Genomic DNA, 14516 nt, shown 5'->3' on the forward strand with positions numbered 1-14516 from the left:
ATGTAGGAGTAACTGTCCAGAGCGACCTTAAGTGGACTGACCACATGAAACAAAAGCAGATTCCAGATGGAAATTCATAGGAAGAAAATTAAGGAAATGTAACTCATGTAAAGTGTCTTAGAAGGCGCTTCTGCGACCGATTCTCGAGTATTGTTCTTCAATCTGGGAGCCTTATCAGGTAGGATTGATAGTAGAGAGAGAGAAGATCCCACAAAGAGCGGTGCGTTCCGTCACGACTTCCTTTAGTCGGCGCGAAAGCCTTACAGGAATTCTCAATAAACTCCAGTGGCACACACTAGAAGTCGCTTAAGAGTTGAACAACATCTTACTCCCCTCCTCACATACCTATCACGAAATGAGCACGACGAGAAAATCCGAAAAATTAGAGCGAATACAGAGGCTTACCGACAATCATTCTTTCTGTGCGCCATTCACAACTGGAACAGGGAAGAGTCGATCTGATAGTCGTATTAGAAATACTCTTGGCCACACTCCGTTAGGGAGCTTGCGGAGTACGTTGTACACGTCGATCTTGGTCAACATGAGACAGCATATGCTTACCCCAACTCGGACTCTCCTTGCTTAGTTAGGGTACACTTACCTGTCGATGTGCACTTCACTTTACAGGGTCATTCAGCTGCCCCTACCGGTGTCGTTTTATGCAACCCGCAACGTTATAACTGACCTTCAAAAACCAAGTGCGAGGTTTTCATATTCTCTCGTTCGCCACGTGCAAACTGTTACTACAAGAGAGAAAATGAACAGCGCCTTACTGTAGGAAATTTAATGTAGTAAAATTTTTCGCTGGCATACGTTTTCGCATTAAGCCATAGTTTTCGAGTTACTCAAGAGAAACGTACAAATGTGACCTTCAAACGCAGCACCTCTCCCACACTCATCCCCAGTGGTCAGGATTTCTAATACGTTGTTCGTGGCGCTCCCTCCTACCACTGTACAAATATTTGCGAGTGCACGAATTATTTCCCACATTCGACCTTTCTTTGGCCTTCGTTGACTGGCAGTATTCCGGCACGCGCTTAGTCGAGCACTAACGAGTATTAAAATTGATATTTGTATATATTTTATCTAATAATTTTGTGATTTTTAACAGCATAAGAAAACAATTAAATCGTTGTATTCGTCAGGCCTTCTGGTCAAGAAATTACTGTGGTTGGAAGGGTTAAATTTGTATCGAATTGTCAACATGATTAGTTTTAGCGTAACGTTTACAAAAGTCGTTTTCCTTTCATTACTCTCAAGGCCACGTACAAATTAATAATGTTACCAAAACAGCTGACTATTCTTGTGGCGTAAGAGCCCAGTCAACAGAAAACAAAAAAGGTCAAATATCGGGAATAGTTCGTGTCGTCGGAAACTTTTTTACGGAGGTACGAGGGAGTGCCACGAGAAACACACTAGAAATCTTGACTGGTGAGGGATGAGTGTGTGGATGAAGTGCGTTTGATGGACACTTTTGCACGTTTTTTTTTTTTTTTTTTCTCGTGTACCTCGAAAACCGTGGCCTTTAGCGAAAACGTGCCCCAGTACAAAATTTAACTACACTAAGTTTCCTATGAAAGGTCCTGTTCCTTTTTTTCTCCTGTAGGGCTAACAGTGCGTAGGGAACGGGAGAAAATTAAAATCTTGAGCGTGGTTTTTGAAGGCTAGATGTTAAGTTGCAGGTTGCATAAAACGGCATCGACAGGGGCAGCTGAATCGCCCTGTGTATTACACTTCTCATATGGTGCAGGCCGTAGTGCAGTTGAGACAGAAGCAATGACACCTAGCATTGTACGCAGCAAACAGCCACTGGCCGTAAACACGAGCGTACTTTGTAACTTACACTGGAACGTGGCTCCAGTACAAGCTGTCTCTCGCAGACCGACAAGCTTGTGAGCACAATGCCTTTATAAGCCAGCAGTCCGTTGCACACGTTTCGCCTGCTCCTTCATCCACCACAGAAACCACAGGCAACTTCCCAGCTCACTGCCAAGGACTGCAAACTACCCGCTCGACTTTCATCTTCGATAGAGTGCTCAGGCCCAAATTATAGTAAATGAACCTTGTCAAATATATTTTGCAAAAGTCGATTTATAAATTATTTGACTGTGTGATAGGGTCTTTTATCACGTCTCTTATGAAAGAGCGTGGTGCCAACTTATATAAGAGATTCATGAAAGATTTTCGCAGTGTACAGGCCTTACGAAAAATCTGACAGTGCCAACCTTGCCACACAACTGGCACCCAGTACACCAAAACAAGTAAGGTGAAATCGAGATGGTAGCTGTTGCACTGGTTAACGCATATTGCAGGGTTTATGCCTTTAGCGGGCGAGTGCTGTACCAAATGACACGACCATCCCTTACGGCTTTAATTCCGCCAGAACATCTCCTGCCTTCCAACCTTCACAGAAGTTCTCCTGCATGTAGTCTGTGGAGCACTTGCCGCGCGAAAGACAAAGGTCATGTGTTCGAGTTCCAGTTTCGTGGGAAGTTTCATATTAGTGCACCCTCCATTGCAGAATAAAAATTTCAATCTGGAAATACATATCGCAACTTTTGTGACAAGCTCTTTGGCGCTTCTTTTCATGTGCGGGTACCTCGTGGGCGGGGAAGAATATATTACTGTCTCTGTACATTACGTTGAACCTAACAAAACAGACTCCCAAAGGACCACCCAAAGATGGAGACATTTTCGATTATCTCTGCTAGGCGTTTTCTCATCTGTCACAAGCGAAATTGAAATTTTCCTTCGAAAAATGATGCTGGACTCCTATTTTGAATCAATATTGAATGTGATTGAGACGACTGTTGTTGTTTGTGCACTGTATCTGAATATTAACTTTAGTAGCTTTCAGTCGTTCATCCAAATATTAGCAGTGTGTTTACATTTCACCGCGTGCAGTTGCAGCTGTAGCGGTTCGTAACTTAAGTTCTTGACTAAGCTGTTTGTGCACTGTTATTCGGTTATTAAATTTAGTAGTTTCCAACGGTGTCTCGCGCTGTTTCTGGTCAAATATTGGTTTAATAAACTTTTGGAAACTTTCTCCCACTGTGTTTTACAGAGATGTTTGCGCGTTGAAGTCATTTGTTAAATCCAGTACGGTAGTTTTCAGCTGACATTTCTTATTATTTGTACTGAAATATTTCAGTAAAACTTTCGTTCACTGTGTTTAATTTCGTTGAGCGTTCCAGTGGTCACTCGAATTTTTGGTTTCAGATAAGAAGCTGAAGTTTTTGTGGTACTGATATTAGTTGTGGTTTAGTAGTACTAATAAAAGTAGTTGCTTTCTTAGCGGCATTCGAGATCCCTGTTGTTAGTTATTTAAATAGTTCTACTGTTGTAACTGAACGTAACGTAAACGTTTAGTTTTTTTTCAGAAACTTAAAAGAATACCATGAGTGAGAAGTGTGGGCTTTGTCGTAGATTTGTGAGTAGGGGGTTTCGGTGTGAGATTTGTTCAAAGTATTCTCATTGGGGGGAATGCAGTGGGGAAGCCAGTGGTCGTTCTAGCGGGATCCTCTCCTGGAAATGCAGAATTTTCAGCAGAAGTTGATAGAAGAACAGGAGCCTAAGATCTATGCCCTTCAGGTGAATTTAGCAAACGCAAAGCACGCGCTAGATACGTTGATAAGGATGAAGGGCGCTGAGGAATGGGAACTGCCAGTTGGTAAGAAGGCAGCTGGGAGGAGCAGATATTCAGGCAGTTGTACTTTGCGTATAACCAACAGATTTCGCCAACTGCCAGAGCTTATTGGATAGGAGCATCTTGTAGCTGTAGGTTTAGAAAACATGCAGCAGTCCTCACGTGTTTTGGGAGCCTAAGTCAGTTGCAAGTTCTAACAGAAAGAAGAAGGTTGTGCTGCTAGGTAGTTCGTATGGTAGAGGTGAGGGCCACCAGGTGAAGCCTAGTGCAGGGTCGTCACAAGTGACTGTTAGCATAGGGGAGTTACGTAGGAATTTTACTAATGAGGATCGGGTAGTGACTGTGGGTGGAGCTGGGAACGGTCTTGATAAGGAAAGGGAGTACGATGTAGGTGATGACCTGGTAAAGATAGCCACTCAGACTGGTGGCACTAACGTGCACGTCGTGCAGCTGTTTCAGCAACACGAACCGCCTCATCTTAATGCTGCTGTTAGGCGTGTTAACATGGGGCTGGAGAGGACGCTGATGGCCGAGTGCGGTGGTGCCAGTTGAGTCTATTAATAGAACGGGTTTTATTAGGCGTGGCCTGCATCTCAGTAGGTGTGGGAAGGGGAGGCTGGCAAAGCTTATAGATAACAGTGTAGTGGGCGGTGGTGGGATCACTGATGGCAAAATTCCTGTAGTGGTTGGTGTCTTTTGGCAATGTTTCAAACAGTGCAGTTCATAACGTAAGTTCACAGCTTGTAGAAAATAAACTAATGCTACATCACAGTAAGACAGTAAGACTTAATGCTGCCATTTTTACTATATGAACTGTGCCTGAAGTAGGCGATGGTTCGACACGAAAAATAGTTTACTTTGCTTATTTTCATTCCCTTATAACTTATGGTATTATATTTAGCGGTAACTCTTCCCATTCTCAAAGGATATTTTTCACTCAGAAAGAGGTAGGTGTAAGTTCGCCAACTTCTCGTCGACCTCTGTTCATTAGTCTAGGTATTCTCACATTGGCCTCTCAATATATATATATTATTAACAGTCGTTTCTTGTTAACAATATCAAATTATTCCCAACAATTAGCAGTTTTCACTCAGTTAATACTAGGCAGAAATCCAAACTGCATTTGGATGGCATTGTTTGACTCTTGTGCAGAAAGGTGTGCAGTAGACTGCTGCATCCATTTTCAATAAGCTATCACAAGAACTGAAAAATCTTAACAGTAATCCACGCGCTTTCAAATCGAAACCGAAGAGTTTTCTCATGGGTCACTCCTTCAATTCTGTCGAGGAGTTCCTTGAAATATTAAGCTGATTCCTGCGTTATATTGTTTAGTGCGCGTACATAAACTTATAGCTTGTCTTTCTTTTGTTTGTTCAAAAACATTTTATTTTATCTGTTATTACTTTTATGTTGTAATTTCATGTACTGGCAGGTTTCATGACCTTGGAGATTTGCTCCTCAATTTGGTCCTACGGAACTAGACGTGTAAAATAAAAATAAAATCATACAAGATGTTTGTTACTATGTGCTGAGGCAACGTAAGGACTCACATTATATTACTGTTATGGGCCCCGGGAGTAGGTGATATTCCATCAGAATTATTGAGATTCTTGGGACAGTCCGCCATGGCAAAACTATTCTACATGATTTGTAAGATATATGACACAGGCAAAATACCCAACTGTAATAACTCCAATTCTAAAGTAAACAGGAGTGACAAGTGTGAATATTACCGAACCATCGGTTTACTGAGCCATGGTTGCAAGATACTGACATGAATTATTTACTGAAGAGTGGGGAACGTAGCAGAAGTCGACCTCGGGGAAGATCAGTTGGGGATTCACAGAAGTGTAGCTGCACGCGAGGCATTACTGGTCCCATGACCCATGTTACACTAATCAGCCAGAACATTATGAACACCGACCTACGGTGCACGTAGTATCAGTGAGCGTGCTGTCCGTGTGTAGGATGGGGAAGGCGCGTGATCTATCTGAATTTGACCGAGGACAGATTGTGATGACTCGAAGGATCAGCACGAGCATTTGGGAAACTGCACGACTTGTCGGGTGTTCAAGGAGTGTTGCGGTGAGTGTCTTCAATATGTGTTACAACCAAGATGAAATCACGTCCAGATGTCGTGCGGTTGGGTGGGCACCCCTCATTACAGATATCGGACATCGTAAGCTGGGCGGACTGGTAAGACTGGACAGGCGACGAACTGTGGTGGAACTAACATCAGACTTAAATGCTGGGCAGAGTACCAGTGTGTCTGAACACACAGTGCACCGGACACTCCTAACGATGGCCTGCGCAGCCGACGACCCATCGGAACTGGACGCTGACGCAGTGGCAGAGCGTTTCACAGTCTGGTGATTCTCGATAGCTTCTTCATCACGCCGATGGGAGGTTGAGAATCCGTTGCCTTCCAGGGGAACGGCTCCTTGGCACCTGTACTGCGGTATAGACAAGCTGGCGGCGGTTCCATTTTGCTCTGGGGAAGATTCACACGGGCATCCATGGGTCCATTGGTGCACCATGACAGCCAAGGAGTATCGTACACTGGTCCCAGAGGACTTACATAGCTGTTTCAAGCACAATCACTATCTTGTTTCCCGACGGCTGTGGTTTCTTTCAACAAGATAATACGTCATGTCACAAGGCCAGCAGTGCGATGGAGTGGTTCAAAGAACGTAGTGGCGGATTCCGTTCGATGTGCAGGCCCTCCAACTCGCCATATCTGAACCCGACTGAACACATCTGGAATGTGATTGAATGTGGCGTCAGAGCTCATCGCTCCGCTCCCTGGATTTTCCAGGAATTAGGTGACTTGTGTGTGCAGATGTGGTGCCACCCCACTCATCGCCCTACCATAGCCTCATTGCTTCTGTCCCACGACGAGTCGCCTGTTATCCGTGCGAAAGTTGTATGTACTGGCTATTAGGCACGTGATCACAATGTTCTGGCTGATCAGTGTAGGAGATAGGTTAAACAAAGAAAATCCCAAGTTTATTGTACTTGAAGACTTAGAAAAAGGTTTTGAGAATGTTGAGGGCATACACTATACGAAATTCTGAAGGCAGCAGAGATAAAATACTGGGAGAAAAAAGTTGTATCCAGCTTATAGACAAATCACACTGCAGTTAAACAGATGAAGCTTATGAACCCTGTTCGTGGAATGAAAAAATAACTACACTCCTGGAAATGGAAAAAAGAACACATTGACACCGGTGTGTCAGACCCACCATACTTGCTCCGGACACTGCGAGAGGGCTGTACAAGCAATGATCACACGCACGGCACAGCGGACACACCAGGAACCGCGGTGTTGGCCGTCGAATGGCGCTAGCTGCGCAGCATTTGTGCACCGCCGCCGTCAGTGTCAGCCAGTTTGCCGTGGCATACGGAGCTCCATTGCAGTCTTTAACACTGGTAGCATGCCGCGACAGCGTGGACGTGAACCGTATGTGCAGTTGACGGACTTTGAGCGAGGGCGTATAGTGGGCATGCGGGAGGCCGGGTGGACGTACCGCCGAATTGCTCAACACGTGGGGCGTGAATGGAGGGACGAATGGAGACGTGTCGTCTTCAGCGATGAGAGTCGCTTCTGCCTTGGTGCCAATGATGGTCGTATGCGTGTTTGGCGCCGTGCAGGTGAGCGCCACAATCAGGACTGCATACGACCGAGGCACACAGGGCCAGCACCCGGCATCATGGTGTGGGGAGCGATCTCCTACACTGGCCGTACACCACTGGTGATCGTCGAGGGGACACTGAATAGTGCACGGTACATCCAAACCGTCATCGAACCCATCGTTCTACCATTCCTAGACCGGCAAGGGAACGTGCTGTTCCAACAGGACAATGCACGTCCGCATGTATCCCGTGCCACCCAACGTGCTCTAGAAGGTGTAAGTCAACTACCCTGGCCAGCAAGATCTCCGGATCTGTCCCCCATTCAGCATCTTTGGGACTGGATGAAGCGTCGTCTCACGCGGTCTGCACGTCCAGCACGAACGCTGGTCCAACTGAGGCGCCAGGTGGAAATGGCATGGCAAGCCGTTCCACAGGACTACATCCAGCATCTCTACGATCGTCTCCATGGGAGAATAGCAGCCTGCATTGCTGCGAAAGGTGGATATACACTGTACTAGTGCCGACATTGTGCATGCTCTGTTGCCTGTGTCTATGTGCCTGTGGTTCTGTCAGTGTGATCATGTGATGTATCTGACCCCAGAAATGTGTCAATAAAGTTTCCCCTTCCTGGGACAATGAATTCACGGTGTTCTTATTTCAATTTCCAGGAGTGTATTTAAAAAAATTGACTGTTTGCAGTTTTAAGTATTTACATTGCAGTTATAACAGTGTGCAATTCATCCCCAAAAAAGTTCAGAAGAAAGGTCGAATACTATATTGCATTTTACATCAGAATGATAACTATTCGGAGGTGGCATAAATTATAGTGGCAATAGCGACAGTAAAAATGAATATGTTTAGCTCAGGAGTGGATTCAAACAAAATTCCACACTGAACCTAAACCTGCGGTTTGTTTCCTGTTAAATTTCCTGTTACAATGAAACCAGGTGCAGATGTCACTGTAGGAGAACGATAAGTTGAGTGCTGGCAGACTATGTTAATGTGCAGTACAATGCGATAAAAATGTGCTGCGGTGCACAGCAAGCATAATCGGACTCCATATACAAAATAATTTAGCCTGCAGTTTCTAACAGACAGGATGCACGTTATCCGCGCTGATGGCACGTAATTTTCGCAACACCAAACGTTCGCTTCCCAGAGGAATTAGGCTGCTGAAAGATAAAATGCACAAGTTTTGCTGTAGTGCAATAATATTGAAACTATAGGGGAGAGGTTACGCAAAGATATTGAAAACACCAAAAATTTTCTAAATATTTTGCGCCGCTCGGAAATATTGTGGCGCCTGTGGGCAGTCTTTCTGGTGTTGCAGACTGAGTTTCTATGCATTCGCTGTTCGTTTAGCTGTGGTGTTGAAAGTGAGTCGAAAACAAGACAAAAGAGCGTTATGATAGGAATGCATCGAATGTATAAATAACTTACATGAATGCATGGTGCCTGATCTTACATACATGTCCGAAAGGATAGACACCACGCGGAATCCGCAGTTGTGATACATTATACGTAAATTGAAGATGGGGGTGTGAGAAAGGAAACGAAAGGGAAGGTTTTACTGACGTCTGAAAGAACAGACACCACACATTCATATAACTGATTCGCCTGTATGAACTATGGATCCTCCTTCTACATTGCAGATGCACAACTACGACCCATCTCCTTCGGGGATCTCAGAGTAGCGAGCGTGCAGGAAATGGACATGGACCGCGGGTAGGTGGCACTTGGTGGGAATATGGGGTGGGCGTGAGGGTCGCGCAGGTGCAGTAGCACTGTGTGCTGGATGACGCAGTGGTTATCACACCTGCCTAGTAAACAGGAGTACCTGGGTTCGAATCCCGATCTGATACATATTTTCACTTGTCGCCACTGATTCCACGTAATGTCATGATACAGCCGAAATCAGTAACCCATCCCTTTTCTCTCTTTTCCTTTCTCCCCCCACCCTCCCTCCACTTTCAATTTATGTATAAATAACTGCCAGTATTCTGTAATTTTAAAGCAGATGAGTACAAAAACAGAGATCATACGAATGAATCGAACGTTATTGTACAGAATGATGCAATGCAAAATTCTAAATAAATGTATATATACTTATTTATTTGTGTGCATACATTAAATGCCCTAATATAATCGTTTAGTGCACGTATTATTGCATGAATCGACACGTTTCTATTACTTTGTCTTAACTACTTTAAGGTGAAACTGCACGTCTCTCATTGTAGGGTTTTGTTTTTCGATCATGCGGATATAGGCATCTGCAGAAATTTATCAGGGATAGGGAAGGGGAACAGGTGCTAGACACAAAGATTCCCATTTTCGATGTAAATGAGTCGGTCACTTCTGAAATGTATCAAGCCACAACAGCTAAATTTCATAAGTGACACAATAAATATTATATCCCGGAAAACTCATGATCATCCATTTAATATTTGTTACAAGTACACCACTTTAGCCGGCCGAAGTGGCCGTGCGGTTAAAGGCGCTGCAGTCTGGAACCGCAAGACCGCTACGGTCGCAGGTTCGAATCCTGCCTCGGGCATGGATGTTTGTGGTGTCCTTAGGTTAGTTAGGTTTAACTAGTTCTAAGTTCTAGGGGACTAATGACCTCAGCAGTTGAGTCCCATAGTGCTCAGAGCCATTTGAACCATTTGAACACCACTTCAATACTTGAGACAACAAACGATTATACACCAAGTGCTATAAGCATAGTATTGTCTCATTGTGGTCAGCCAGATAGTGCTATATCTGCAAAACGAGGGGTTTAGCGGAATCATGGGGAATCACGTCTTGTATAAGAATTTTGTAATGAATGAAAGCATGGTACTCCCGATTCTAAGGGGAGAGTGGGGCAAGTCCCTGTGTAGGGGGATGACTATGTATGTTGACAGTTATTTCGAGTAATTAGAATGAAATTTTCCCTCTGGAGCGGAGTGTGCGCTGATATGAAACTTCCTGGCAGATTAAAACTGTGTGCCAGACCGAGACTCGAACTCGGCACCTTTGCCTTTCGCGGGCAAGTGCTCTACCAACTGAGCTACCCAAGCACGACTCACGCCCCGTCCTCACAGCTTCAGTTCCTCTAGTACCTCGTCTCCTACCTTCCGATCCTTGCAGAAGCTCTCCTGCATACTTCGCGGAACTAGCACTCTTGGAAGAAAGGATATTGCGAAGACATGGCTTAGCCACAGCCTAGGGGATGTTTCCAGAATGAAATTTTCTCTCTGCAGCGGAGTGTGCGCTGATACGAAATGTGTATATTAGGTTTTTTCGATTGAATAAATTTTTCCAAATTTTTCAGGCTATATTGACCAATATTAATTTCTGTCGTTCTTTTGTTAGTGTATTATATATAATTTTTTATGTTATATTTGCAGTTAAAAAGTTGTATAAAAACCAACAGATGTGACGTTTTTATAAGTTTCTCTTACTGGAACAATTAATCTTTCTTAAGAACAGATGAATTATCATTGAATTGAAATAGACAAGCCATTTGATATTAATAAAAAAATGACTAAAATTGAACCAAAAATAAAAATTCCACAAAAGAAATAAAAAATAAACACAGTAAACATTATCAAATTCTAATTGATGTGCAATAATTGGATCAAGTGTTTGTGAAAAAACGATGTTAATGATTGATAATTGTATTCTAGTTCCAGGATGATTAAATTAGAATAGAATCAATCATTTGTACATTCATTCTAAAGTGATGACCAAAGGCTAATCAAAGGCTGCGTTTCATTGGCAGCACACTAAGAAAATGTAACAGACCTACTAAGGAGACTGCCTACACTACGCTTGCCCATCCTCTTTTAGAATACTGCTGCATGGTGTGGGATACATACCAGGTAGAACTGATGGAGTACATCGAAAAAGTTCAAAGAAAGACAGCACGTTTTGTATTATCGCGAAATATGGGAGAGAGTGTCACAGACTTTCTCCTCTGAAATGAGAACATATTTTGTTGACACCAACCTACATAGGGAGAAACGATCACCACGATAAAATAAGGGAAATCAGAGCTTGTATGGAAAGATACAGATGTTCATTCTTTCCGCATGCTATATGAGAATGGGATAATAGAGAATTGTAAATGTGATTCGATGAACCCTCTTCCAGGCACTTAAATGTGATTTGCAGACTATCCATGTAGATGTAGATGAACCGAAATATGAAGAATTTATAAAAAGATGTGAAAAGTAGAAGATAAAGTAAAGGAAAAAATGATATTTTATTTAAATAATGATGAAATTATTCTGTTAGATGGGTTTAAAAATAATTAAGATGTACAATTTGACGAGTTCATTCTTGATAATCGTGATATAGTTAGAGAGTATTTTACTAGAAATAGACACAAAGAAACAGATTGTTTTTATTTTAGTCAAACATCATCAAAAATACCAAAGCAATTAGTTAGAGATAACCTTAATTTTTAATGTTTTCAAATTAAATGACTCAAATTTGAATAATACTTTTTATGAGTTTGTCAGGGTTATTTAAAGTTTGATGATTTTAAAGAAATATGTAGTAAATGTTGGGATAAAGACGAATTCGGTTTCATTGCAATAGATATCACAAGTAAAAATTAATAACGAAAAATACAGAGAAAAGATTAAGAATTTTTAGATATTGAACGTAAATGTTAAATGTAAATGTTTAAAATAAACGTTGAATATTAATGTTGAACGTTAAAAACGAAATTGATTGTTTTTATACTTAATAAATGTTTTCAAAATGTGATCATCCAGAAGGAATAAGTCAGTTTGGTTGTAAGATCCAAATATTTTTAGAAAAGTTAGGTGAACTTGAAGAGGAAAAGATCAATTAAAAGAAGAGTTTAAAATGCGGGAAAAAAAGGACAAGAACATATTATAAAAATTTAAAAGAGAAGATAAGCAGTTGTCGATTTTATTGAACAAGTGAATCAGATAATTTAAGGATCTGTAGAGAATGTTTTGAAAGCTATTAAAGAAAATAGAGAAGCTGATAACAAATTATTCCTTATAAACAACATTATTTTGAAGAATTTAATTCCAAGAATTATAAAATATGGAAATGATAAAAGAGATTATGTACTAAGTGAATCAGTAATAAAAGATTAATTGAATAAATATGAAGAGGAACTTAAAGACAAAAAATTTAAAAAATGAAAATGAATCATCGAATATTAAAAATGAACAGAAGTAAAAGAATACTGGGATATATTAATGACATGAAGATAAGGTTTTTGTAGTAAGAGCTGTTGCTTGATTTGAATTTGTTGGTAAATATCCAGTTGAATTTAATGGAAATAAATTAAAGATTGGTCAAAAAGGCTATGAAGATACAGATGACTTAATGAATCTGTTAACTAAAACCAGATAACTACGAAAGATATGAATGCACTATTTACTGCTTCTGTTTTATCAAGCTATGCAGATTTAGTGAGTCATTCAGGAACATTATATTGTGACAATAATCCAAATTAAATAAAATCAAATAAGGATAATAAATACAACTGATTGGTATAGGAAATTGTTCATCTTCATCTTTCCAAAAAATGGATTAAAGTGTTGATGAAAAATGGGTGAAGGATTAATTAAAAATATACAGATAAACCAATATAATATTTTTGGATGAATAATGGTTCTCAATTAATGATAGACTAGCTGTAATTCATGGAGAAGAATTAGCTGGAAATAAAAATTATCATAATGAAAAATTTGAATAATAAAAATGTCAACAAATAAATTTAGCTATTGTATTATTAATAATCCAGAAGGAATTCCATTTTTTGTACAGTTTTCGAATAAGGAAAAATTTCGGAAAAATGAAAAACATTGAAAGGATTTAGTTAATATGTTAATTAATAAACTACAGTTTGAATGATATATTCCATATTATAATTATTGTTGCCCTGGGACAAAACTAGAAGAAAGAATAGCTAAAGTTGATCAAGGAATTAATCCATTAGATGAAGCATGTACAAAACATGATGTTGGTTATAGAGATATTAAAGATTTAGAAAGAAGACATGAAAGAAATAAAGAACTTCAATTAATCGCAAAAGAAAGTATACGCCCTAAAGATTCTTCATTTGGTGAAAATTTAGCAGCAACTGCAGTAAGAGAAATAATGTATCGAAAACGAAAATTAAGAATGGGAGTAAATGTTGATGATAAAGAATGGGAGTCTGTAAAAATATTAATAACCTTTTCTATATATAACTGAGAGATGGGGGAAGGCAAAAATTGCAGAGTTAGACCAAGAGATGAGTACCATAAGCCAGCTCAAATGGACACATGCTGCAGGAGTTATTTTGAGATGAAAAGGCTTTCGCAGGGTAGGGTAGCATGGGGAGATGAACCACACCAGTCACCATGTGTAACAAAGACTCGTTTTCGTACTCTATTAGGTGCTCTGAGGAGTGGAGGAAAAGGGAAGTTTAAGTCAAAACACACAAAGTTCCTGGTAACAAAGGATACTTTCATTTTCATACTTCAACAAATTGATTGTTCATATTTAAAAATTAGGTTATCATTAATTACACCTAATCTTTTACCTAGTTTATAATGTAGTTACATGCTGACAGAACTACATCTGAGGGGAGAAAGAAACAGGAGATATGGGTTCACCGCTCAAAAACTTCACGAGATATAGCTTTTACCCAACAGAAAGTACCCATAAAGTATGTGTACATTCGCCTATGTTTGCATGAAGTTCATTATGCCGTATGTGCTACTAAAATTCCGTCGTCCACAGGAAGCTATGCGGCAGATACAAATGATTCCAAGCAACGTCAAGAAGATGGTGGTACCACTGGAGGGCTATGGCCACTTCCATATCGTCTTTGACAAGAATGTACACAGACTCGTCCATGAGAAGATGTTAAGCTTCATGTCAGAGCTTTGAGAACAGAAGCTTTGAAGGAAGATATACAAAGGTTAGAATATTAGAAGCAGATTATTGATGGTGTAGTGTATAGTGTAACAACATTAGTACCTGAAGAAGAATGAAGCCAGTAAAGAGACTGTAGATCTTAAAACATGATGAACTGCGTGTGGTCCATTTTGCATGTTTTGTGTGGTTCATAAACTGTACAGCACAGACATGTGTCCAGCTAACAATTAGTGAAGTGTATAGAGAATTGTAAACAAGGGATCTTGGTAACTAAAATTTAAATTTGTGTCATTTGCACTAATAACAAATTCCTTACAATAAAGGTATTTACTCACATGTTAAA

The 14516-nt window shown here is 40.7% G+C and overlaps 1 protein-coding gene across 5 annotated transcripts in view; it reads left to right on the forward strand.

The window, feature by feature from the left end:
• Positions 1–14516, forward strand: part of LOC124619223 (lipase 3-like) — a 225450-nt gene extending 210934 nt beyond the window's left edge. For 4 of the 5 annotated variants that reach the window (XM_047145448.1, XM_047145452.1, XM_047145450.1 and 1 more), the window contains one exon: positions 14036–14516. In XM_047145448.1, coding sequence (XP_047001404.1) covers positions 14036–14185 — 150 coding nt within the window. In that variant the 3' untranslated portion in view covers positions 14186–14516. The remainder of the gene's footprint in view (positions 1–14035) is intronic. The other variant, XM_047145451.1, reaches the window with a different exon arrangement.

The sequence above is a fragment of the Schistocerca americana genome, chromosome 6, assembly GCF_021461395.2.
Source record: "Schistocerca americana isolate TAMUIC-IGC-003095 chromosome 6, iqSchAmer2.1, whole genome shotgun sequence".
NCBI lineage: Eukaryota > Metazoa > Arthropoda > Insecta > Orthoptera > Acrididae > Schistocerca > Schistocerca americana.